General features: G+C 50.3%; 2 protein-coding genes across 6 annotated transcripts; one reads left to right on the forward strand and one right to left on the reverse strand.

Annotated features, from left to right (window-relative positions):
* Positions 1 to 1,478: 1,478 nt before the first annotated feature.
* LOC118892162 lies at positions 1,479 to 10,134 on the reverse strand. 3 transcript variants are annotated; one of them, XM_036846420.1, is made up of 3 exons: positions 4,054 to 5,731; positions 3,602 to 3,940; positions 1,479 to 1,545 (listed from the first exon to the last, which is right to left on the reverse strand). In XM_036846420.1, the coding sequence occupies exons 1-2, from the start codon at positions 4,855 to 4,857 to the stop codon at positions 3,812 to 3,814; spliced, it is 933 nt and encodes a 310-aa protein (XP_036702315.1). In that variant the 5' UTR covers positions 4,858 to 5,731; the 3' UTR covers positions 1,479 to 1,545; positions 3,602 to 3,811. The 3 variants fall into 3 exon arrangements, 1 of the variants encoding a protein (XP_036702315.1); XR_005019246.1 differs by lacking the exons at positions 1,479 to 1,545; positions 4,054 to 5,731 and adding an exon at positions 8,448 to 10,134 and having other exon boundaries at positions 3,625 to 3,940; XR_005019247.1 differs by lacking the exon at positions 1,479 to 1,545 and having other exon boundaries at positions 3,625 to 3,940; positions 4,059 to 5,731.
* ARF1 (ADP ribosylation factor 1) lies at positions 7,489 to 25,623 on the forward strand. Of its 3 annotated transcripts, none has more exons than XM_036846421.1 (5): positions 7,489 to 7,615; positions 23,544 to 23,728; positions 23,804 to 23,914; positions 24,024 to 24,148; positions 24,304 to 25,622. In XM_036846421.1, the coding sequence occupies exons 2-5, from the start codon at positions 23,581 to 23,583 to the stop codon at positions 24,463 to 24,465; spliced, it is 546 nt and encodes a 181-aa protein (XP_036702316.1). In that variant the 5' UTR covers positions 7,489 to 7,615; positions 23,544 to 23,580; the 3' UTR covers positions 24,466 to 25,622. The 3 variants fall into 3 exon arrangements, with proteins under 3 accessions (XP_036702316.1, XP_036702317.1, XP_036702318.1); XM_036846422.1 differs by having other exon boundaries at positions 7,574 to 7,709; XM_036846423.1 differs by lacking the exon at positions 7,489 to 7,615 and adding an exon at positions 15,859 to 15,984 and having other exon boundaries at positions 24,304 to 25,623.

Here is a 25,623-nt window from a genome sequence, read left to right on the forward strand (position 1 = left end):
GTCAGGTGTTCATTTTATATTTTCCTTGTTCAGTTATGAGGAATAATTTCTCTCCAGGCCCAGAAGCAATGCTGGGCCTCCTCACACCACCTGGCCCACCTGCTCAGGCTCCGCCAGCCCTCAGCCTAGCTCTGCTGGGCCTCTGGGCCTGGACTCTGCCTGTTGCCCTGATGTTCAGGCTCTGGGCAGTGGTGAGACACTCAGGTCTTCTTTATTCCCGTCTATGGCAGAACAAGGCCTGCTTTTGTCAGGGACTTGCCTTCCTCGGCCTATCCGTGTCTCCCTCTCTAGAGCCAGGCCTTTGAAGGATCAGATCCCAGATCCTGATGTCCCTGGCTTCTCATCTGGCAGGCCTCTGCCTGCCCACTGGCCTCCCTCACAGGGCACCCACCCCCTTGAGCACACCTGGGGAGCCAGGTGCCTTCCAGGGCGACTCTGGCCTGTCCTTCACAGACAGTCCTAACAAGGGGTGGTAGGAGGTAGGAGGGGTGGCAGCCTGTGCAGGAAAAGGCTTGAGACACCCTCCCAAGAAGGGGGCTCCCCAGGGCAGGTGCCCAGCTGGGCTTGCAGGTAGGGATGGGGTGCTGAAAAGGGCAGGGCCGGCCCACCATGACCTGGGAGCCAGAAGCAGCACCCTGCCCCCCCAGCCTGGAGTCAGGACCTGGCACAAACAGGCTGGTGTCCCCAGAGCCAGCCTGCCCTCACTTGGTGGGGACAGCAAGCCACTTCAGAGCCTCAGGATCCCTGAGGGATTTTCACACTCTTGGAGAGACCAGAGTGGGGAGCATGGAGCTGCACCCCAAGGTGGGGCGGCAGGTGCGAGGCCAGCCCTCTGGGGTATGAGGCAGGGTGCATGCGGGCAGACCCTGGCAGCAGATGCTGGGACACCGTGATGCCTTTGGCTGGGCTTTTTAATTAACCTTGGCCACTCTGAAGGGCCCCAATTAAATGGAGAATGTGATGGCAGAGTGGGGTCAGGCAGAGAGATGAGTTTTAATTAAAGCACAGAAGGTTCCCAGCCAGGGTAGCAGTTGCCTAGGCAGGAGCGCCCCCACCTGACCGCCTTTGCTCCAGTCCTGCTCCAAAGGACGATGGCACACCTCAGATGGCAAGAGTGAGCACTGCCTGCCCTTGGCCAGGCAGGACACAGCATGTCGCCTGCAGAGCCTGTGACCTCTTATCCAGTCTGTGTCGCCCAAGATCAGGCAGCTCCTCTCTAAGTCACTGTCCCCTGCTGGCTGCCCCCCTGCTCTCCTTCCCATCTTTGAGCATCTATGGTGTGTCCACTGCAAAGGCCCTGCTGGGTGGTGGAGGATAGACAAAAACAATGAAACAAATGTATTAACTATGTTTGTGTGCAATGGAGGAGAGTGGAGTGAAGGGCTGAGAGAAGCAGGGAGGGCTGCTTCAAATGGAGAGGGGGTACAGAGGAGCACCTCCTTCCTCGGAAGGAGGAAGGAAGGAGGGAGCGAGCTCACCTGGAAGGGAGCAGTCAGTGCGAAGGCCCCGGGACAGGACCCTGGGCACAGCTGAGCTGCCTGATACCTGCAAATTAGAATGAGAGGGGGCCAGATGGCAGAAGGCCGTGGACATGGGGGGCTTTCAGCGTCACTCAGGGGCACAGGGACCATATGCAGCTTCTGAGCAGGGCCGCTTGCTAGGTGCCAGGAACCAGGGTGCCTGAGCCCTCCATAACCCAGACCCCAATCTGCTTGTTGTCCAGGCTCCCTCGCCTTGCTCAGTGGGATGGCAAGCAAGATGCTCGTGAGTCCTTGAGAGATTCTGTGAATCCTGACTCCTTCTTCTGAGGGTGATCCACACCTGGGCCCGGGCCTGGAGCTGGCTGGGGGAGGCGGTGGCAGGCAGGCACATGAGTCCGCCCCCACAGCTGCCCATCTTTCTTCAGGGCAGTTTTGCAATAGCTGCAGCTACAGGGCTGACATTCTCCACACCTGGCTTCCTCCAGACACGGGGCTTTGGGAGCGATGAGTGAAGGAAGCAGGGTGAGGGAGTGTCTTTCAGTATCAGCACAGACTGCCTCCAGTCCTTCCCCTAGTCCTGCTGGGGGCTGCAGGACAGGGGGCACCTGGGAAGGGACTGGTCTGACCCCAAGACCCAGAACCACTTCAAGGTGCGGCGGTCACAGCAGGGGACACATGCCCAGTGGGGGACACATACCCAGCTGGGCAGGCTAGGTGAAAGGAAAGAGGGGTGTCCAAGGGGCCCCCATCCTTTCAGCCCCAGGAACCAGCCCACATGAGGCCCTGGGGAGGCCATGACAAATTTCCACAAACGTGGTGGCTAAAAACAGAAATTTATTCTCGCCCAGGTTTGGAGGCCAGAACTCTGAGATCAATGTGTAGGTAGAGTGTGCACCCTCTAGAGACTCTAGGGGCAGATCCTTCCTGCTTCTTCCAGCTCCTGATGCCCCAGGCAACTCTTGGCTTATGGTTGCATCACCCTAATCTCTGCCTCTGTTGTCACGTGGCCATCTCCCCTTGTCTGTGTCTCAAATCTCCTTATAAAGACACTTGTCATTGGATTCAGGGCCCGCCCTAATCCAGGGTCATCTCATCTCAAGATTCTCAACTAATTACAACCGCAAAGATACCATTTCCAGACAAGATCCCATTCGGAGATTCTGGATGGATGTGATTTTGGGGGACGCAATTCTAACCCCCTGCAACGCCTGTGGTGTAAACCCAGGCACTGCCGCTGTCTGGCTGCACCTGACGCAAGACTTCATGCCAGTACATGTCGCCAAGATGCCACTAGGTCCTAACCCCCAAGAAGATGGCATATATAAGGACTGTCATTTTAAGCCACTAAGGTTTGTGGAACTTGTGGAACTTGTCACCAGACCGCAGAATGGGCGGGGACCACCTTTTCCCTTTCCCAGGGTTTTTGGAACCCTGAATTCATTAGATGCCTCCCAGGCCAGGTGGGGTCCCTCCCTCCTGCTGTCCTCTGTCCGGGGGTTGAAAGGGGAGAAGGGCCCCCAGAGAGAGGCACAGACACCAGCCCCCTCAAACCTGGAGGTGAGTCCCAAGAGAACAGCTTGGTCCAGGTGGAGACTAGTGTTGCCTGCCCCCTCACAATCTGTGTCTCCCCACCCCCAGACCCATGAGGGCCCCACCCTTCCTCCCTCCCCTACCCACCACCTTGCTGGGTGCTGTGGCTCCACACCCTGGTCAGCCTGGTCCTGGTGACCTCCTCCTGCTGACTTCCTGGCCTCCAGCCCCTCCCTGGCCACACTGCAGGAACCACCAGGGAAAGCCCGAGTCACTGGGGCTCCTCCTGCCCCTCAAATTCCAGCTCAGACATCTCTGCTGGCCCCCTGCGCTGCAGCCTGTCTTACATATCCCCAAATGGGGCCTCTCTCCCACCCTTACTGACCTCATCCAGAGGTTAGAGCAGGGAGGCTATGTAGGCAACCAGGGACCCCCTAGCAGGCTGGTGAAGCCCATGGGCTCCTTCTCAGAACAAGGTTTTATTACTGCCTAAAATAAATGATGCACCATCACAAAAGAAACAGATCCAGTTATCAAAAGCTTTAAGACTTTTGTGGCATGTGACTTCAGGGGCAACAGGTTTCCATTACCTTGACAAGGGTGATGGCTTCCAAGACGTACTAAGTGTGGTTAGAACTTTCCAGACCACACACCTCCAGTATGTCCTTCTAACTGCGTTCACCTCCATAAAGCCAGAAGACATGGAAATGAAGCGTTGTGCAGAATGGGGCACGATATGCAGCATTGTCACCAGCACCAGAGATGAAAAGGCTGGCTGCAGGCTGACAATCTCTGTAATTTCAGTTGAGCAGGGAACAGAAACAAGATTTCATGGTTCCTGCAACATCTATGACACGACATGAAAATGTCTTGAGGTTTCTGTTGCTGACGTCATAGGTCCAGCACATACTGCTGTTTGGGAATGTCACCTATATTCAAAATGGGAGGAGAAGCTAAATGTTAGTCAGAGGGTCCTAAAAACAAATATGTGCTTTTTGGCATCCCTGTGCAAGGCTCACTGAGCGGGGCTCCCTGTACGCACCTCACCTGTTGTCTGCCCAGGCATGGAGTGAGGACGAGAACCAGGTGAGAAACATCCTTGCCCAGTGGAGCTGGCCTTCCAGGGAGGACCATGGTGCCCAGGAGAGCTGAGGTGAGCGTGCAGGAACTGCTCATTCTCAGACAGTGCCCCAGGCAAAGGGAGAAAGGCCCTGGGTGGGGAATGGTCCTGGCCTGTCCCTGTGAGCTGGGCCAGAGTGAGGGGGCCATAGTGAGGATGCAGGGAAGGGAGGGGCCTGCATGAGATGGGGAAACTGAGGCAGGAGCAGGTATGCTCAAAGGGTCCGAAGGTGAGAGAGACCCCAGAGCCAGCCCTCTCACATGTGTGGAACTGGGCTATGGGGTTCCTCACACTGCCCCTTGACCGCTGTGTGGCTCTGGGTGAGCCCACCCCTCTGCCAACCACAGGCTTACCACATGACTTGGCTACCCCCAGACTCCAGCCCAGGCCCAGGACAAGGGGCAGAGCTGCAAGAAAATGGGCATGGAGGGTGTGTAAGTTCCCTCCTGGGACCCACACCATCAGAATAGCTGTGATAATCCCTGCACCTGCACCAGGAGGGTCATGTAGGAGGGTGGGCTTCGAGAGTGCGCCTAGAGAAGAAGGGATCTGAGCTGAGCAGAGGAAAGGGTGCGGCCCTCTCCACACCCCACCTCTATCTGGACAGAAACCTATCTCAGGGTCCCCTCTGGGCTCAGGAATTCTATAGAGGCCAGCCCAACAGAGCCAGGAGCAGGTAGAGGAGTGCAAGTAGGCAGAGAACTCCCATCCCCACCCCACCCCCATCCAGGGAACTCTTTAAGAGGATAAAGTTCTGCAATTAGGTCCTGGTCTTTGAGTGCCTTCATAAGTAGTGAGCTCCCCATCACTGGAGGAGTCCAAGATAATGTTGCAGCCTGCAGATGTACTGAAGTTCCAATGTCTCCAGAGGCAGGGTAGGGCCAGAGGAATAGTGAAGGTGCTGGCAACAGGCATGCTGGGGTCCGAGTTCCAGGGGCTCAATCCCAGCTGTGTGACCTTGGGTGGGCTTGCAACCTCTCTGACTGCCAATAACCTGGCGCAAATGCTGTCCACCTCACAGGTGCCACACACAGAAGCTGCATGAGGTAACTGCCAGGCCTGGGGTCTTGGCATTTCCTATTCCCTCTCTCTCCTGCCTCTGCCCCTTTGCTCTTGCTGGTACTTCTGTCCCTCTAGCCACCTTCCCCAGGGGGCCTTCTGATTCAGCATCCCTGTGTCTGACCTTGTCTTTGGACTCAGGGACCCCCCCGAGGGGAGGAACTTGACGCCAGACCCCAGCCAGGTCCCTGGCGTGGGTCAAGCTGAAGGTGAGGATCTGGGCTGGGGGCTTTGAGCCTGACAATGGAGGTGGCCATGGATGCTGGCAAGCCCTCTAGCCAGCTCACCTCGCCCCCTCCTGGCCAAAGCTGGGTAGGCACCCTGTTCTGTCCATCCCGTGTTGCCATCGCTTGGACTCTAGGGAAGGGGGCAGGGAGGTGCTGGTGGGCACTGGGGCCTCACTTTCCCTAGGCAACTGCCTGACAACTCCTGGCTCTCTAACAGGTCTCCTGCCACGGGCAGGGATCCTTCCCCTGAGGTGCCCACCCTGGGCCTCCCATACCTGTCTGGCCTGAAGATGCCTCCTTTTCCCAAGGGAGGGGGGGGGGGCACCAAACCAGGAGAACAGAATCAGGAGGAAGGTAAATTTGGTAACCTGGGGATTACACAGGAATCCATCTTATTTTTTAAACTGTGCATGTATCTTTCACATGCTCCTTCCTGTCTATATTTTTTGTTTTTTTTAATTGAATCGTACATTTATTTATTTATTTATTTATTCATTCTTGGCTGTGTTGGATCTTCGTTTCTGTGCGAGGGCTTTCTCTAGTCGCGGCAAGCGGGGGCCTCTCTTCATCGCGGTGTGCGGGCCTCTCACTATCGCGACCTGGCTCCAGACGAGCAGGCTCAGTAACTGTGGCTCACGGGCCTAGCTGCTCTGTGGCATGTGGGATCTTCCCAGACCAGGGCTCGAACCCGTGTCCCCTGCATTGGCAGGCAGATTCTCAACCACTGCGCCACCAGGGAAGCCCCTGGTTTTTTGTTTTTAAAGGAAGCTCTGAGGACACAATAATCGTTTGCAGACGTCCAGCTGTGGGTCAGTTCTCTAGGGGTAGAGAGCCAGCATCACCAGAAGGTTCTGTGCCCCTCTCTGGAGATATAAACCCCTGAGGGCACTTTGAGTGAGCATTGTGATGTGTTTACAGCATTGGGGGGGCAGCAGCTGAGGTGCAGAGCACAGGCTAGTTCTTCCGTAGATAGTGAGGTCTGGGGGAAGCTGGGTCTCGAGACAGGGGACTGGCAGGGTCTGGCTCACAGGGCCTAGGGCCCTCAGCCTCTCAGGAGAAGAGGTCATCAGAGTTTGGGGCAGGAGGGCTGCCTGGGGGGGGGCGGTGGCTAGGCAGCCCTGGGGAGGGCTGGTGAGGCCCTAGCCACCCCAGCCCAGTAAGGAGGCCCTGCCCAAGAGGAGTGGGTGGGTGAGGAGGGGCAGAGAAATGACAGGAGCCTGCCGGCATACTGCACAACACCTCAAGGCTTTTCTCTGCCAGGCAGGCCCCTGGGCCAAGACCCAGGTGATGGCCTGCTTTGCGCCCTCCACAACATGCAGGCACTGGGGGAAGAGGCCCCCAGCAATCTCACCAATGACTCTTGATTTGGGGACCCTTCACAGCAGCAGGACGATAGTGGGGGAGAGAGTTCAGGTAGCACAGGGGTGGAGGGATGGTGCGGGACTGGGGGTTGGCGGGAGGCCACAGTCAGGCCCCCAGCCGGGAGAACGTGGAGAGGGACCACGACAGGCCCCCTCTCCCTTCTGATCAGCTCAGGGAGGCGTCCCAGAGGAGAGGGCTCCCCCGTCTGTCACCTGGAACCCGCCTCGGTGGCTACCTCGGGGGAGCGCTGTTCCCTGCCAAGCTTGGCTCCCTGCTCCGTCCGTGCTACTAGACGCCAGCTTTATTTGATCTTGGGTCTTGCTTCTTCAGGTCGGCTCCTCGGGCGCGCACGGGGCTGCGTGGGTCACTGCAGTCACCCGGGCTGAGGCTGAGGAGGGGAGCTGGCACCTGGGCACCGCCGCCCCGGGACCGCAGGGCCCACACGGGACTCAACCAATGCATCTGCGAAACGGACGCGAGAGCTCCCTCCACGGCCGACCACTGAGGAGGCGCGCGCAGACGCAGGCGGACTCTGCCGGGGCTGAGGGAGAGGGGGGCTGGGGGCGGGGGGAAGGAGGGGTGCGCGCAAGCGCAGCGGTGAGAGAGGCGTCGTCCCTGAGCCCCGCGCTTGTCCGCGGACTCGTCCCCACCGCCCGCCCGGAGTCTGCGTGTGCACGCCGCAGCGGGGGAGTGGGTGGGACTGCGGGCGGGACCGCCCCGTTCCCCAGCGTCCCCCGCGGCAGCAGGCACTGACGTGGCCGCCGTCAGAGCCGCCATCTTGTGGGAGCGAAACCAACGCCTGCCTCCGAGCAGCAGCTGCGCCGCGGCCGCCGAGGGTGAGGCTGGGCCCGGGCCGAGGCGGGGGCGGGGGCTGAGTTGAGGCCCGGCGTGAGGCTGGGCCGGGGCGGTGAGAGCCGAGACAGGTCCAAGGTGAGGCCGGGCCGGGCGAGGGGCGAGGTGAGGCCGGGCCGTGGGTCGAGGCGGGGAGCCGAAGTGAGGTGGGTAGAGGCGGGGAGCCGAGGCCCGGCAGGGGCCAGGGTCGAATAGAGGCCGGGGGCTGAGGAGAGGCTGGGCCGGTCTGGGGGTTTGAGGCCGGGCCTGGGACCGAGGCGGGGCAGGGCAGGGTGGGTGCTGTGTGCTGGGCCAGGGGTCTAGGCTGGGATGGGTGTCGAGTAGGGGCCGAGCTGGGTCGGGAGCCGAGTCGAGGCCGGGGAGGGGGTCGGTCGCGCAACCCTCTCCCCAAGCCCCCCAGAATCGCCGGGGCGGACGCCCGGAAGTCCGGCCCGCAACGCGGGCTCTCCAGGAAGTCTCGCTTCCTGCTCCGCCTGCGAGGCCTCCTGCCTCGGGGTCGCGAGGACCAGGAAACTGAGGCCCGCAGCCCGGGACGCGGCCAAGGTCACACGATGGCCAGGGTTTGAGCCCAATTCCTGTCTGTTCCGAGCACGGAGCCGGCGAGGCGGGGCGGGGTTCGGAGTCCGGGTTCCTGGGCGGGTGCTGTGGAGCTGGGGTCTGAGTGGGAGTGCCTGCGGCCCAAGGAAGCCCCCGATGGACGCGCTGGCGGCACTGTAGGGCCCCTTTATCCAAGCTTGCTGCAACCCCAAGATTGCTTCCTGGGTGCCTTTGGCATGGATTGGAACACACTTCCGAGCTGGTGAATCTTTAACCTACCTTTGGAACGACCTGTCCAGGGTTGAGGCGGCCTCCCTAGCAGAACGTCCTAAAGCTTTCTTATTGCCCAGTCCAAGTGGTTACGGGAGGTAAAACGGTAGCTTTGTTAATAAGGCTTCGCAATTAATTACTAACTTACTTAATTAATTACTAACTTACTTACTAGTAAGTCCTTAAAATACTAGCTAATCAACTGAGCACTTCTGAGCTCCTCAAAACACCAAGTTGCTGTTTTAAATGAATCAAGCAAAAATGCACAAGAAATCATTGGCAGGAGACAGGCAATTCAGACGATTTGGGGTGGCCCCGGAAGTCACTGTTGAGAGCTGTGTAGTTGACGTAGTTGTAGCTGATGTAGTTGGTGTTGGAGTAGTCAGCTCTAGTTCTTGTTTCAGAACTAGTGGTCAGCGTTTTTTTCTGCTGGCTGTTTGCATGGTTGCTCCTGCATTGCTGGCAGTGTGTGTGTGTCTGAAGGAGTGTGAGATGCCATGGCGCATGCTGTGTGTGGCGTCCTTGGAGTTTTCAGAAACTGTCAAGAGTAGCCAAAACTGGAAGAACTTTGAATGCATGGTGTTGTTAGCTGGGTCCAAAATTATGAGGAATTGAGTGTGTATGTGTTTACCACAAATCCGGCCACTTTGTTAGAGTGTGCCATAAAGGTTTTCTCTAGTTAACTGGTAGAACGTAGTGTGCCTCTTCACTGGGCATGTCCTGTTGAAACAAATCCTTGTCACTTGGGCATTAGAAACCTGCTGTTTCCCGTGAGGGTTAACTTCAGATACAGGTATTCAAAATTGCTACTTCAGAAAGATTTACAATAGTTGGTTTGGATAATAGCTGACTCACATGCTGTCTGCTCATTGTAAGAAAGTTAGTAGAAAGCAAAAACTGGTTCTCTGCTTCTCACAGTTCTGGTTTTTAAATCATGTGGTTTAGCTATTTGCTTTGCCTCTTGCACAATGTGAAAAGGGCGTTCAAACCTGCTAAGCCACCTCTACCAAAGATCAGACGGGGTTGAAACTACAGGAAGGTACACCTGGACTTTTCTGTTTACTTTAGTAGAATTCAGTATGGACCATCAGCCACTGAGGTGATCTCCAGGGTCGAATGGCTGTAGGAATAAATCTAACATAGGGGAAGAACCTTTGTGCAAGTTCATAAATAGTATATTAACGTGGTTTGAGAGAGTTAAATCAGTTTCCTTCAGATTCTTCAAATTCAGTGTTGCCTTGAGATATATGAATTTAAATCTGCTCTTGATCACAGTTCAGGCTCACCAAGCATTTCTGCAGCCTTCCTGAGGGTTGTGATCACTTACTGAGCTGGTGTTCAGAGCCAGCTAGCCTGTGCTTGCCATAGCATTTATGACTGGTCTCTGTACACATTGTCCCATAGAGATTCTCCCCTTTGACCTTCCAACCTTTGTAGGATTAGGAGAATGAAGGAAATAAAATGTACATCTGTCAGAGGTGGTTGGGAAAGAAACATGAAAAATTCCTTTCAGTTGGGATCTTAACATTAAATAAGAACTTACCTCTTTTGTTGTCTGTCTGCTCATCATTGGTGTGGATGGTGTTAGAGATGTCCTCCCAGCACCATCTGAAGTGGTCTTTTGGAAACGTTTTTGACCTAATAGTGGGTTGGGTGTAACACTTCCTACTGGCAGGTAAAGGAGGGCTTGGGAATCTGTGAGTGTGAAAGAATGGGGGTGGGGTTAATTTCAGAGTGTGAGCCAGGGTGAGGGGGTTACTTCATCCTTAGGTTCTTATCCTCTTGTGATTGTTATAAAGTCTTTAAAATATAGCATCTGTTATAGCTATACAGCTCTATCACTATTCTGGAAGGTAGTTCAACATTCTCAGATGGATCAGATGGCCTGATTAGCTAGAAAAAATGTGGCAGAATTTAACACAAAAACATCAAAGCTCCTTATTCCTAGGAGAATCTGTTAGGCCCTCACCCAGTTCTTTCACCCAAGCTTCCTTATATGAGTGGGAGGAAATGGTGAAGCTATCTGTTGCAGGGACTAACCTCCATATTCCTAACAAACCCATGTTTCCTGGGTTTTGCATACATTGGAGACAAGAGCTTGGCAGCCTGGCATCAGCACATAGAAAGGGAAGAGTGAGACTTATCACTCACTGAAAAAGAAGAGACAGAAAAAAGCATACAAGACAGGCAGATTTTACACACATAGCAATCGGGAGCGATTCTCTTTAGGAGGCAAACATTTTTACACACCTGAGGCTACAGGGGTGACTGTTAGTATACAGCATAAATTAACAGAAGCCCCAGTTATGATCCATGCACATTTTCAGAAGTTAGAGATGTACAGTATATTTTAGAAACATTAATTAATGTTTAATCAGAATTTAGTAAGTTTTGCTCCTCAGAGGGATGCTAGCAAGCTAGAAGAGTTTGTCTCCAAAGAGCAAGTCATATGTAAAATAGCCAGCATCTTTTAGTTTGTATTGTACATCAAATTATTTTTGCAGTGATGTATGTGGGAGCTAAACAGAAAGCTTAATAGTACTAGGTCTCTGAGGTCCTGGAAATTTTTAACGTGAAGTTTTTAAGTATCCTATCAGTCTGACTTAGGGACAAATGGCCAAGAAAACAATTTCAAGATTCTGTCTAGACTCATATGTGAAGAGTAGGAACGAAGGCAAAGTTAGATGTGCCAGTGTTTTGATCACAGGTTTCAGAATAAAGGATGTCTTTAAAAATTGCTGTTAAGAGTGTGTTTTCCTGTGAAGTATTCTATTATCTGTAGATGAGCGTGCAGTTCCTAGCTGATTGAATCTATTAATTTATATTTAAAATACTGTATCTTTTGTCAATTTTGGTGATGTAACTTTGCTTAAAATAATTATAGCTTTTAGCATTTCTCTTTTGTCAAAGTGATATGAGATCTTGCAGATTCCTGGGGAGATCACTGAAAATATATTTTTAGTCACTAGTTGCAGGTATCTGAGAGCAGGTTTAGGAAGCAGATTGTGTACACACCTCTCCTGTGGTATTGAACTTTGCTGAGATGGACGTGTTTGCCCTGAGTAGTTAACTGTGTCGCTACAGCCCAGATTTCCTCCTCACTGGAATGTCAAAGGAATGTTCAGATTCCACCACACTCATGTATACTTTTAAACCAGTGTGAAATTCATCATTGAGTTGATAGGGTTTTTTTTTTTTTTCCTGACAAACTAATTTTTCAGAAAAGCATATGTGTATGATTAATCTTTCTACTTTTTCAGACTTAAGGCCCTGATAAATGTTCTTTTGTGATTCTTTTCTCCTTCTTGACAGTGAATCTCTTGGGTGCCCAGGGAGGTGGCCAGTAGAGAAAGACAGGTGGAGATAGAGAGATGGGTGGAGGAAGGTGGGTGAGCTCTGGGCAGAGGAGGCCTCACTGGCAGAGTATAAGGCTGGGTGGAGACGCAGGGCCATGACAGTGAATGGAATGGAAAAGCAGGCCAACAGGACACAGTAAAAGGAGTGGGCACTGAGTCAGGAGTGGGCACTGAGTCAGACCTATCAGGAGGATAGGGGAGGAGGTGCCATTTGAGTAGAGGTATAAGGGAGTGGGGGTCCTGTGGGTCTTTGGGAGAAACAAGAAGCTTCTCCCAGGCAGGGGAACAGTAAGTGCAAAGGCCCTTAGGTGGGAGTGCACTTAGTGGTTTTGGAGACCTGCCAGGAGCACAGGAGGGGAGAGGAGCCTGCTGGTGTGTACCAGTGGTCCTTGGAGGGGTAGCCCCACAGAAAGGGTATTTTGGGAACTTGTGGGAGGATTTTGGGCTCTCTCAATGGTGGGAGGCAATACTGATATTTAGCATGTTTAGCAGCAAGAATGCATTCTGCATGACTTTCATGTAGGTGAAAAATCTGTTTATATCTTAAACCTAATTCTGTTTATGTACAGAGTCAACGTGTGTGTGTGTGTGTGTGTGTTTGGTTTTAGTAGATGTTCTGAATTTTCCAGGAAAGAAACTACCTTGTAAATTAAGGGTGATTGTATTTTGTTGTTTACAGAACTTTACCAAGAGTTGTTCTCTGTTTCTGGGGTGGGGGTGGGGGGACATTTCATGGACACAGCAGGCCCTCAGTATCTGAGATGCTGGTGTATTTGTGGCAGTCTTCATTTGGTGGTTCTCTGACTACCTCCCTTGAACTTATAGTGTAGTCATGACCAATACTGAAGGTCATGTTTTATATTATATGACACCATCTTTCATTTCCCTGTTACATTTTAGTTGGGGCAACATGGGTTTTTTGCAGTCTGGTGTGTATGTTGGTTGTATTGTCTGCTAGCTTCCTCTCTGGATTGCAGGGGTGCTGCGAAATGCCATGGGGGTGTCGGCTCTGATCTTCTTAAGGAACCTGACTTAGTCTGACCTTTCCTAACAGGCCCCTCTTGCTGGCATTGAGAACACCTTGCGGAGTGGAAGCTACAAGCTTTGGGAATGCCAGAGGAGAGATGAGGTGGCCGGGACCATGTGGATAGTGATGGGGAAGCACCTTTCAAAGGGAGAGGTGATGGGACTTGCCAGTAAAGTAAACAGATTTGGGGATGAGAGGGACAGAGAGAGGAATTGTGAGTGTCTCCGGGGTTTGGGTCTGAAGAACTGGGAGGAAGTTGCAGAGGGTTAAAGTGGGAAAGAGTGGGTCCTTTATATTTGAGGATTAGATTTTGATGGGAGACCCATGTGTTAAGGGGGTAGTAGGAGAGAAGTCTGGAGGTGAGAGGAAGCTTCACCTGGGGTCCCATGTAGGGGACTGCATTCCTCTGGGAGTGAGTGGCTGGATAGGGGCAGTACTAGGGAGTGAAAGTGCAAGACACTGAGTGCGATGGGACTGCTGGTCACCTGAGGGGGGTGATGGGGACTGCTGGGAGGTTTTAGGCAGAGGATGGCAGGAGCAGGTATATGAATGAAATTCCCCTGAGTCCAGGGCTGCCCAGGGTTTGAAATGTGAGCAGAGGTGAGAAGAGGCCTATTGAGAGGTTGCTGTGGCTGTTCAGGCCAAACACGAGAAGTTCCCACAAGGACATTGGCCTCCCAGGCAAGACCAGCTGCTTGGAGAGTGAGGCAGAGGTTACCCTGAGTGCTCTGAGCTGGTGCACCTCTGGGTGCTCCTAACAAGGGTCTCAGGAGGGCAGATCTGGCAGGGGGCTTGCTTCAGAGGTAGGGGGATCTAACAGAGGCTCTCAACCACTGCTGCACTTTGCTATTCTTTGTCCTCTGGGAAGCCCATCACTCAGAAAAAGAGGTGGGGCTGTAGTTTTTTTTTACATTTTGTTTTCAAAATGAAAGTTCTCTGCAGGCAAAAATCAAGTTTTGGAGATTGGTTTAATCATTTTAATCACAAAGTCCCCTTGTGCTGAAAAAGCCTCAGGGGGCCGCCTGCCACTCTGAGAAGTTTGAGGAGGAAGAACTGGGCACTCTGACAGCTCATGGTTGGTTGCAGTTCCCTTTTTCTTCAAGGGTGTGGAAAGGGGTCTGAGCAACACTGGCTTCTCCAGAGCCCCACCCTCGTGCCAGGAGAGGGTCCTATGTCTGCACCATGGGTGCAGGTGGCCTCCTTGAGAAGGCACCAGAACAGAAACCATAGGGGCTTTAGCATGTTTGTGGTGATCATATAATTAAAGAAGTAGAGTGACAAAAACAAATTAATGTGATATACTTCACAACAGAAATCAGAATCCTGAATTGCCTTCTCTTCCTTGTTCTCACTACTGGAACTGAAACGTAGGACTGTGTTATTTGACAGGTGTGCCTGCCCTTTCTGTCAGGATCACGGGGACTGAGACTTCAGCAGCTGGAGCTGTGTGAGTGTGTGTGTGTGTGTGTCCACGCTCATGTTGAAGCTTTTAGCTGCACTGAGGGCTATAGTGTAACTGTGGATCAGTCTTTGACATTGCTTGGCCCAGAGTCTCTAAGAACTAATTTACCATTGAGGTGAGGTTGGAAGGATGAGCACAGTCGCTGTTCCACTTCTGTTTCACCATCTGTCAGTTGGATTCATTGAGTACTGTTGAGCTTATGTGTACCCAGGGCTGTGCTCATCACACAACTACTCCTTACATGAGTGTGGTGACTGTTAGCCCCACAGTGTGTCGAGGGTATGCTGAGAACAATAAAAAGGAAAGGACTCTTCCCGGTGGAAGGCGGCATCTGAACTTGGCTTCAGAGGTTGAGTGAAGGGCTCGGTGGGCATGGCATAGAAAATCAGTATGGAGACGGGACAGGGAGCACAGCCAAGGTCAGAATGTGGGCCTGAGTGACTTGCTGAGGAGTTCCAAACCAATGGTTCTCTGTTTGCCACTGGGATGGGTTGAAATACAATTCTAATTGATTTCCAAAGGACCACCGATGTGCAGAATTAGTAAGGAGTTGGTGGTACGACACTTTTCAGGGTATCTGGGTGGTTTAGAGTTGCCTGTAGTTTCTCTAATCCTGCTTTGCATTTTAGTCATAAATTGCTTTGTTTCCTCCATTTTCAGTTTAATTTGTTGTACATTTTAATGTTGTGAGGTTGATGCAAATTTGTTTTTGGTTTTGTTTTTTCAGTCTTTTAATTTCTTTTTCCAGTAACAATTTCTTTAGACTTAAGTGTGTTTAGAGTCAGATGGAGGGTATATATGCCCTGACTTCTGGAGTAGAAGTGCTCATTAGGGTCCATGGCACTGGCCCCACCCACCACAGTGGGGGGCCCAGGCGCCCACCACCAGGTCTGCAGGACCAGGAAGCCATTCCATCACTGTTGCCCCATCCCATGGGCTAGCATACTCAGATGGTCCTGCATAGCTACAGGGGGCCAGGAATGTAGGTTTACTCTGGAAGGCCTCGAGCCCAGGGACAAATCTGGGAGAAGAAAATACCAAGGAGCAGCCAGCGTCTGCCACCAGGACGAATGCACAGAACTGTGAGAGATGCTCCTGATGTAGCATCCGAGTGAGGCCTCAACTTGTGGGTATCATCCACTCTTTGTTTCACTCCAGTTGGAGGCCATGTGACATTTGTGTTCAGAGGTCCTACATAGATATTGTTTTCATTTGGGGTAGACCCTCTGGTTATTTGCTCCCATCTGTAGATTTCACGTCAGTGTAAGTATCTTTGGTAATGGGCTTTGAGAACAGTTATGTTAAAAAATAGTAAGTAAAACTTTAAGACTATGAATAAGGGAGAATTGCAAAACATAAATAAATCTATTCATCAGTTAAATGCTTTGGATTTTGTAGTTATTGGTTAAGTAGGATTAATTGCAGTTACACTGTTTCCACGCTTGCCTTGTGGTTGGTATGCTTGTTCCATTAGACAATGGACAGTGACTCTTGGATATTCATGTTAGTATAGACCAAGAGCTACGTTCATGAATGAAACTCATTTCTTGTTGTCATTTTAAGGATTTCACCTTGAATCTTAAGCTGGCCAAGAGGGACCTAAATTGAATTTCACTGGTTGCTCCTCCTAAGAATCAGACCTGACCGGAAACCCCTTCCTTCAGCTTTGGGAGGCAACTTGCAGGGCATCTGGAGACCAGGGTTAGTGTACTAGCCTCTGGATTTCTGGCACTCATCCTCCTCTGGGGGGGTGGGGTGTTGGGAACGGGACTGCTGCATAGAGGCCAGGTCTAGTGCCTAATTGATTCCTGCAAAACATCCTAAAAGTTTTGTTGTGAAAAACAAAAAACAGTCTCTCATTGGACTTCATCTTTAGAAGCAGACCTGAACTATACAGTTCTAGAATGTTTTTGCATGTTCTTTCATTTATTCTTCTTCTTTGTATTGAAAGTTGGGAATCAGGGTAGATGAAATGGGTGGAGGTGGTCAAAAGGTACAAACTTCCGGTCATAAGATAAATAAATCCTGTAATATGAGGTACAGTATGGTGACTGTAGTTTACCGTACTGTATTTATATTTGAAAGTTGCTAGAGAGGAAATCTTAAAAGTTCTCATCACAAGGAAAAAAAGGGTGACTGTGTGAGGTGATGGGAGTTAACTAGACTTTTTGTGGTGATCATTTCACAATATATTCACATACCAAGTCATTATTTTGTACACCTGAAAATAATACAGTATGTCAGTTGTATCTGAATAAAACTGAAAGGAAAAAAAAAGTTCAGTCAACTTAATTACATCCTTTGAGTGTCTCAGGCTGAATATTCTTCCTTCTGAGCGTGTTGTTGATTCTTATCTTCATCACAATTGTGTTAGGCCTGTGAGGTGTATCTGCCTATCACTAGTATTGGCACGTCCAGTATTCTTCTTACGATAATTTTTATGAAAAAGTGACAACATGTAACGCTCTACTCAATTGCAGAAAAATGTTAGAGCTACAGAAATGGAATGTTGGACTAATAGAGTAATGACTTAAGGCTTTATTTAGCTGATGGGGTGGAGCTACAAGTTGATGTACAAAAAACAGTTTGTAGCAGATTATATTATGTGATCATATTGCCTATGAAAGTAGAGGACCCCCACCCCTTAAAATTAAATCCTACATGTCAGGGATGAATTAGGCTTTTGAGTGGTTGATAATCTAAGCACATATTTGACTGCTTGAAGAATGAATGGAACCCTTAAAGAAAATGTTTTATAATGTATATCAGTTCCTCAGGAAGATCTTCACTTTGTTAATTTCTCTCAAATTAGATATTAAAACTGACATTATGAACTGTTGAGCTGTACATTTTACTATATGTAATTTACACCTAATAAACTTCAGTTTTTTTAAAAAGAGCAAAAAGAAAAAAGTTCTGATGTCACCTAGCTGTTCATTTGAATAGGGGATTCATCCGTGTGATCTCTCATTTACAGAGGGACCAGAACAGCCCATCACATCTGAAGCACAGAATAGAATCCAAACCCTTGTTTTTTGCCTCCCTGGGTCACATTTTTGTTTCCCAAGACATGCTCTAGGTTAGTGGTTTATTCTTCCTACTGATTCCCAACAGTTTGGGTCATCTTGATATGGATACAGAGATTTTGTTAAGTAAACCAGCTCTAACAGTTTCAGAAAATGTGACAAACTTTCCTTCTGCAGAAGTAAGCTGCACAGCTCTGTAGGGGAGGGCTGTCCCTTGCTTATCCTGAATCCTCTGAGGCTTGTTAGGAGATGCAGCAGGCACAGGTAGAGGTCGTGGGTACATATATTTCTCTTCAGCAGCTAAACCAGTCACTCTGGATTCATTTACTGGAGTGGAATGGGTGTAAACTCACGCTACGTTTTTTCCTCCCTGCACTGGCTTTCCCAGGGAGGCCTTTTGTTGGCCTTGGCCTGTAGCCTAGTAGGTCTTTGCATGCAGGAGTGTAGGCAGCCAGTTGTGTCTTGTTCTTTGCTATAATGTTGAACTGCCACCCTATCATTGTTTCTGGTCCTAACCAGAAAAAGGAAAAAACCATTCTTAAGGGGCTGTGTCCGCTCAGAGCTTTCTGTCTCAGGAAAGAGACGTGCTGTTGTTGCATCTTCTTATGAGCCAACTCGAAGATGCAAACTCAGGTAGGTGCAGGGAAGTGCTCTTTTAAGAAAATCAGCGTCTTCACTGCTTACAAATACTCACGATCATTACCATGAACCTGAAAAACAGGTTTTGACCTTAGTGCTAGGGATCCTGGTGGAGGAAAGGGTGAAATAGGCCTAGGCTGGGCATCCTACAAGTTAGAACCTGTGTGGAGAGGCCTCTCTTGTGGTCACTGTTGAACCTTTCCATTGTGATACTGTGTTAGGTCAGGAGCTGCCAGGGTCCCTGGACCAGGTGCAGGGCGGGTATAGATAGATGCTTGTATAGTGGGAGAGACCAAGTGCTGTGTGTTGTAGCGTCTTAAATCCTAGAGTTTGTGCTCATCCCCATCCAGGTTCAGCCACCAAATATATGGCCCACTTCCCCTTTAGGGCTTCAGGACTTGAGTAAGTTAAAAAACTGTGTGTGGAAGGCAGGGACCACACTGATGATCAGGGCTCAGCAGACTGCACGGCCAAGGCAGGCCAGGGGTGAGTGGGCAGACACGCTGGGGTGGGGAGGGGAGGGTGGTGAAAAGGGCGTGACAGGAGGAGGAGGCTCTTGGACTGCCATGGCTGTGACTGACTGCATTTTGAGGCTGACATGCGGGTGTGGGCCTGCTGCTGGGCCCAGTTACCTGGAATGTTCCATCAGTCCCATGTGGGAGTTGGGAGAGTACACATAACCTTTTCACCCCTTAGTGCCCAGGCTTTTGTGTCAATTTGTAGGAACGTAACACTAAAACAAGTATAAACAGCAGTCTTCCATCCTGCCTCCCAGGGATAGCCCCTTTCATGCCCCACTGTACTAAATAGTGTGCTAATACTGTTTCTCAGTGTGTCAGCTTTGGACGGTGAGGGTTGGCCCTTGAGACCACAAGTTCTGGCCTCAGCTTTCCAATACCCAGCAATGACAGTCAAAGTATCGTGACTGAGTAAATATTGCTCACTGCTGAGTCAAGTGGTGACTGGCTTATGGTTTCCCTCAGGAAATCTTAAATGATTTCTTTGCATTTTCATCCTTGGGTTTTTTTCTGTGTACCTGTCATTAGTTTTTCCCAATTCCCCTAGAATTGCCAAACCCCACGTTTAAACCACATAGGTAACTGTTCCTCTTTTCCTGGAATTCTCCTCCTTCCTGCTGCAGCCCGGGCTGGCTGCTGTTCAGGCCTGCCTCTGTGTCTCCCTCCATCACCTTGGGGGCTCCCCCTGCCTGTGGCAACCTGGAGAAGAAGGCATGTGTGAAGCCTTGCATTTCTGAGCTCTGTTCTGCCCTTTGGCTGATACAGAATTACAGACTGAAAGTGCTGGTTATGTCTCTCTTTTGGGGGAACAGTTTGAGGTTCACCACTTAATTGAGGGAAAGGCGTGGAGATTTCCAATACCTACATAGCCTCCTTACTATATCCCCCACTAGAGTGGTGCATTTGTTACAGTTGATGAACCTACATTGATACATCATCATCCAGAGCCCATAGTTTACCTTAGGGTTCACTCTTGATATTGTGTGTTCTGTAGGTTTGGAGAAATGCATCATGACACGTATCTACCATCGCAGTTTCACACAGAATAGTTTCACTGTCCTAAAAATCCTTTGTGCTCCACCTATTCATCCCTCCCTTCCACCTAACCCCTCACAACCACTGAAAGGATCTTTTTACTGTCTCCACAGCTTTGCCTTTTCCAGAATGTCACATAGTTGCAATCATAGGTGTGTAGTGTTCTTAGATTGGCTTCTTTCACTTAGTAATGCACATGTATGCTCCTCCATGTCTTTTCATGTCTTGATAGTGCCTTTCTTTTTAGTGTTGAATAATATTATACTGTTTGGATGTACCAAGGCTTATCCATTCACCTACTGAAAGACATCATGGTTGCTTCCAAATTGTGGCAAAATTTGGAATGAATAAAACTTTTTGGAATGAATAAAACTTCTGTAAACATCAGTGTGCAGGTGTCTGTGTGGATGTTAGTTTTCAGCTCCTTTGGGAGCATGATTGCTGAATTATATGTTCAGAGTATGTTTTGTAAGAAACCTCCAAACTGCCGAATAGCTGTACCATTTTGCATTCCCTCAGGTAATGAAGGAGAGTTCCTGTTGCTCCACATTCTTGCCATTGCCAGCGTGTGTTCTGGATTTTGGCTTTTGGTCATTCTAATAGGTGTGCAGTAATAGCTCATTGTTTTAAGTTGCATTTCTCTGAGGACATATGATGAGCATCTTTTCATTGCTTACTTGCCTTCTGTAAATCTTTAATGAGGTTTTCATTAAGATCTTTGGCCCATTTTTTAAATTTTAAAATTAAATTTAAATTTGTTATTGTTGAGTTATAAGTGGTCTTTGTATATTTTGGATGACAATCCTTTATCAGATGTATCTCTTGCAGATATAGTCTCCCAGTCTGGTTTTGTCTTTCACTGAGCAGAAGTTTGTCATTTTAATGAAGTTCAGTTTATCAGATATTTCTTTCATGGGATCATGTCTTTGGTGTTGTGTCTAAAACGTCATCACCATACGCAAGGTAGATGTTGGTCTTTTAAATTGCTCCTCGTTTCCCCCTGCCTTTTTTTTTTTTTTTTTTTTTTAATATTTATTTATTTGGCTGCGTTGGGTCTTAGTTGCTGCACGCAGGACCCAGTTCCCTGATCAGGGATCGAACCCGGGCCCCCTGCATTGGAAGCTCAGGGCTCTAGCCACTGGACCACCAGGGAAGTCCCAGTTTCCTCTTTTTTAAATCTTGTGTGTGTGTATGTGTGTGGATTTTTTTCACTTTGGTTGTGAGGTTTGCTGTTCTCTGTGTCCTAATGCCCTGTTCTTGTTTTGTGGGCACCAGGTCCCCACCATGTTGATGCCAAGGCTGTGTGTGGGTTGGGGATTTTGTTTGTTTTTTATTGTTTTTTTCTTTTTAAATGTCTTCTGTCTTCTCTCCAAATTCTTTGTTTCAGTCACTTGCATTGGGGGCTTCTTAAAGGGAGATAGGGGCATGGCTGTTTGAGGGCCTCCAGGTGCAAGAATCCATAGGTCCTTGCTTTGAGGCCTCTGGGTTACATGTGAGGGTCTGCAGGGCAGTGTGCCTCCCTGTTGATTTTGCCGTATCTGTCTGTTTCCAGTACAGCGCACCCCATGCCCTCCTCTGCCTGGATAGCGGAGTCAGGGCCCCTGGTTCAGTTGCTCCAAAAAGGTCCCTTGGCTCTCCTGCGGAGCTGAGGATGAGTACTCGGTCAGGGTCAGACCTCACCAAAATTTGCTGTCTTCTGTCACCTCTTTCCACCTCCCCCCACGTTTCTCTTTTGAGTCAGTCATCACTTATTTCTTTATTGGTAACGATTTCAGGAGTAAGCTGAGATAAATGTGTGTGTTCAGTTTATTCTGTCTTCCATAATTTATCATCGTTTATATTTAGGAAAAATGGCTGTCTGCAGAAAAGGAAATATAGTAAAGATATTTTTAAATTTTGATTTTATAACTAGGTAATATTATTCAAAACCAAAAAGAATTAAAAAGTGTTGAAAGTGCACTGAAGCCTGCTGGAAGGGCCTCCACTGGACACCTCTAGGACCACTGGAGCATCTAAGTCACAGTGGGGTGGTGATTCTGACCTACTGAGTAAACTAGGAATGCACAAGTTCACACTATATCAGTATATGGAGAAGTGGGTCCTTGCAGTAGAATGCTAACTAACTAATAGCTGGAAGGAATGACTCAATAGAAAATCACCATTTGACAGTCCTCATGGCAATAATTCAGCCAGGAAATGTCAGAGTGCTAAAACTAGAAGGTGGAAGTTGGATGAGGAGCAGGACATGGACTTAGTCACTCAATACTCACTGATGACTAAGGCAGAAAGTAACTTGCAGTGGAGGCCTGGCGACTCCACCTGAGCCTGTCATCAGAGGTGATAAGGAATGGTGGGGATCTGGGGCACCGCCCCCCAGGTGGGGTGCAGTGGGGCGTGCCTGTGGCAGGCCCATATCTGTGTCCTTCATGGGTCTGGCCTCTGACCGCAGCAGTGTCCATCCAAAGTCCAAAGACTGGGGAGCTCATTGTTACTTCTAGGGGGGTCAGGTATGCAGAGCAAGGCTCCTTCCAAGCCTTGACAGTGGCTTCCACCAACACCCTCTCAGAGGTCAGGTGCAAGCAGCTCCTGCCTGCTTGGAACAAGTTCTCTGTGGTTCATTTGGTTTTCTGTCAACACTCACACAGAATTCTTCCCAGTTGAAGGCTGCCCAGCTCGCCACAGCTTGGCTTCACCTTAAGTGCCAAAAGTCCAGATTTCTGGCTTCCCTGGTGGCGCAGTGGTTAAGAATCCGCCTGCCAATGCAGGGGACATGGGTTCGAGCCCTGGTCCAGGAAGATCCCACATGCCGCGGAGCAGCTAAGCCTGTGCGCCACAACTACTGAAGCCCACGTGCCTAGAGCCCGTGCTCTGCAACAAGAGAAGCCACCGCAGTGAGAAGCCCGCACACAGCCACAAAGACCCACCTCAGCCATTAATTAATTAATTTTTTTTTTTTTTAAGTCCAGATTCCTAAGCATTTGAGAAAGTGACCGTTTTTTTCCTAAGGCCTTGTTTGGAAATAAAACAGTTGAAGGAGGAGAGTACTGAGCATGGAGAGGCCAGGCCTGGGCAGCTCTGGTGCCTTGGGCGCCTTTTGGGACAGGAGATCCCGTCCTCCGTGAGCCTCACTCTCCCACAGCTGCGGTCACATGTCCCTTCCTACAGGTCTGAGTGTCTGGGCCTGGTCTCTGACCTTGGGTCCAGCCAGCTCAGTGGTATCCTAGTGCTTCTGCGCTGCTGAGTGAGGAGAGCCTGGCAGGAGCCCAAACACAGCACGTGTGTTCTCATACAAGCATGTTGCTGCACCACACAGGCCTTCTCCTCTCTGGGACAGCACTGACCACAGCTCTTGGGAAAGTGTCCCCTGACAGGCTCCCCAGGGTCATTGCTGTGGGCTCACCCTTAGACTGAATGCTCTGGTGTGCTGCCCTAGAGCCCAGGTGTTCTCACTCCACCGGTCCTGCCTGCAGGGTGTGCTAAGCTCTCAGCGTGTTGGGAAAGGTTGGCTTTTGGTCTCTGCCATGGGCCCTCCTAGCTTCTCGTGTGTTAGTTGCCTTAACATTGGACTGTTTTTCATTGAGACTTGGAGCAGTTGGGAGACATGGTAGGGCCTTGGAGTGGTTATTTCTGGCCCCTTGAAAAGCTCTGTATTAGATTATGGAGAATCTAGCATTCATTTGAAAGCCACACCTCTCCACGCATGTTGGACATTGCACCCCACAGTGGCAGGTTGTAGGACTTAGAGGTAAGTTACCCTGAGGCCTTGGGCATCACTTCCTGAGATAATGGCAGCAGCTGCTTCAAAATCCGGTCAGCCCTGTTCTAAGATTCCCATTCTCTCCCTTCTAAGGGTGATTTCAGGGCTCAAGAGGCAGGCAGGCAGGACTCTTTTTTCTTTTGGATAGGAACCAGAATTTCATCAGCTTATGCCTTGTGAGTTTTCAGGAGAGATAGGATGTCCATCTGTCTGTCTCTGAGCTGCTCCTGCTTTGCTGGCCCTGGGCAGCACAGAAAGAGACACAAGGACTCCTTGTATCTGCAGGTTTCTCTGGCCAGTGTTGCTCCCACCAGTCTACAGCATGGGGAATATCTTTGCAAACCTCTTCAAGGGCCTTTTTGGCAAAAAAGAAATGCGCATTCTCATGGTGGGCCTAGATGCTGCGGGAAAGACCACCATCCTGTACAAACTGAAGCTGGGTGAAATCGTGACCACCATTCCCACTATAGGTGAGGAGGCTGGGCCTCGGGAGGCTAGGGGGTAGTGGTAGCCCTGGGGAGAGCCTCACACTGGGTCTCCTCCAGGCTTCAACGTGGAAACCGTGGAATACAAGAACATCAGCTTCACTGTGTGGGACGTGGGCGGCCAGGACAAGATCCGGCCTCTGTGGCGCCACTACTTCCAGAACACACAAGGTGAGGGTGGGCCACCCCATTACAACCCCTCAAGAGGGGGGCTGTGGCCTTTGGGAGAGGTTGGGGGTGTCCCGGGTGCCTGCACTAATGCTTACTGTTCCCTATGCAGGTCTCATCTTTGTGGTCGACAGCAATGACAGAGAGCGTGTGAATGAGGCCCGAGAGGAGCTTATGAGGATGCTGGCAGAAGACGAGCTCAGGGACGCCGTTCTGCTCGTGTTTGCTAACAAACAGGTACGCATGACTGAGCCACCCTGTGTGCTGGTGGTGGGTGCATGTTAGGCAGCCAGCCTCTCAGCGATGGAGGTCTGACGGGGGTCACAGGTCAGGTGGAGAGGGTTCCATGCAGTCCCCTTGACCCACGCCCGCTTTGCTACCCTCCCCCCTAGGACCTCCCCAATGCCATGAATGCAGCTGAGATCACGGACAAGCTGGGTCTGCACTCTCTGCGCCACAGGAACTGGTACATTCAGGCCACCTGTGCCACCAGCGGGGACGGGCTCTATGAGGGACTGGACTGGCTGTCCAATCAGCTCCGGAACCAGAAGTGAGCTGTACTCTCTCCTCCCCTCACACTCCCTCCTTCTACCCTCGCTTTACTCTCATGTGGCAAACGTGCCCCTGTGGTGTGAGTGCCAGAAGCTGTCTCCATGGTCGGTCACAGTGTGCTTCACCATGCTGTAAATGTGCAGACGCAGCCTGCAACTGGGTTTTTATTTAATGTAAATAGTTTTTGTTTCCAATGAGGCAGTTTCTGGTACTCCTATGCAATATTACTCAGCTTTTTTTATTGTAAAAAGAGAATCAACCCACTGTTTAGTACTGAGAAGGGATTTTAGGCACACGGGCCATCCAGGAGTCGCTGTGTCAGAAAAGCCCGATGTTCCTCTTCTGGGCTTTACATCTGTGTTGAGATCCATTTTGGTGGTTGGTTTTTAATCCAAACTCAGTGCATTTTTTAAAATAGTTACAAATACAAGATAAGGAGAACACTTGAACACACAGAAGGGAGAAATGTGCCTAGTGTAGGTTCTGCAGTAATGGCCTGAGTCCAGTCCACCAGTGGTCTGTTTCCCGTTGGGAACGTGAAACGGGGCAGAACCAGCTATGATCCATTCTGCATGGTCACAATAGGGTCCCTGTGATTTGCTCTGTCTTGGGTCATCCCACACCCCATAGCGTTTGTGCTTGTATCTGTGCTTACGTGGCTGCCCAGGAGATGGGCTGGAGGCTGCAGCCACCGCTCTCAGACCCCTTGGAGGAACCCCAGCCTTTTCTTGGGTCAGCATGGGCACTTTGGTTGGAACGCTCTGGTTTGAGCGGGAGCCCTGCAGTCCCCTTGCTTGCCTGCTCCGGGCTCTCTGGGGTCTCACCAGCAGGAGCGCGGGTGGTCATCCTTGAGCCCCAGCCCCTCGGAGCCCCTGTCTACGTGTGCTTTCACTCCCTCAGCCTGCAAGGGTCAGATTTGCCATCGAAAAATGATAACCTCTACTTTTTTCTTTTGTATTTTGATAAACACTGAAGAAGCTGGAGCTGTTAAACTTTATCTTGGGGAAAACCTCAGAACTGGTTTATTTGGTGTCGTGGAACCTCTTACTGCTTTCAATACACAATTAGTAATCAACTGTTTTGTATACTTGTTTTCAGTTTTCATTTCGACAAACAAGCACTGTAATTACAGCTATTAGAATAAAATCTCTTAACTATTT

The sequence above is a fragment of the Balaenoptera musculus genome, chromosome 3, assembly GCF_009873245.2.
Source record: "Balaenoptera musculus isolate JJ_BM4_2016_0621 chromosome 3, mBalMus1.pri.v3, whole genome shotgun sequence".
NCBI lineage: Eukaryota > Metazoa > Chordata > Mammalia > Artiodactyla > Balaenopteridae > Balaenoptera > Balaenoptera musculus.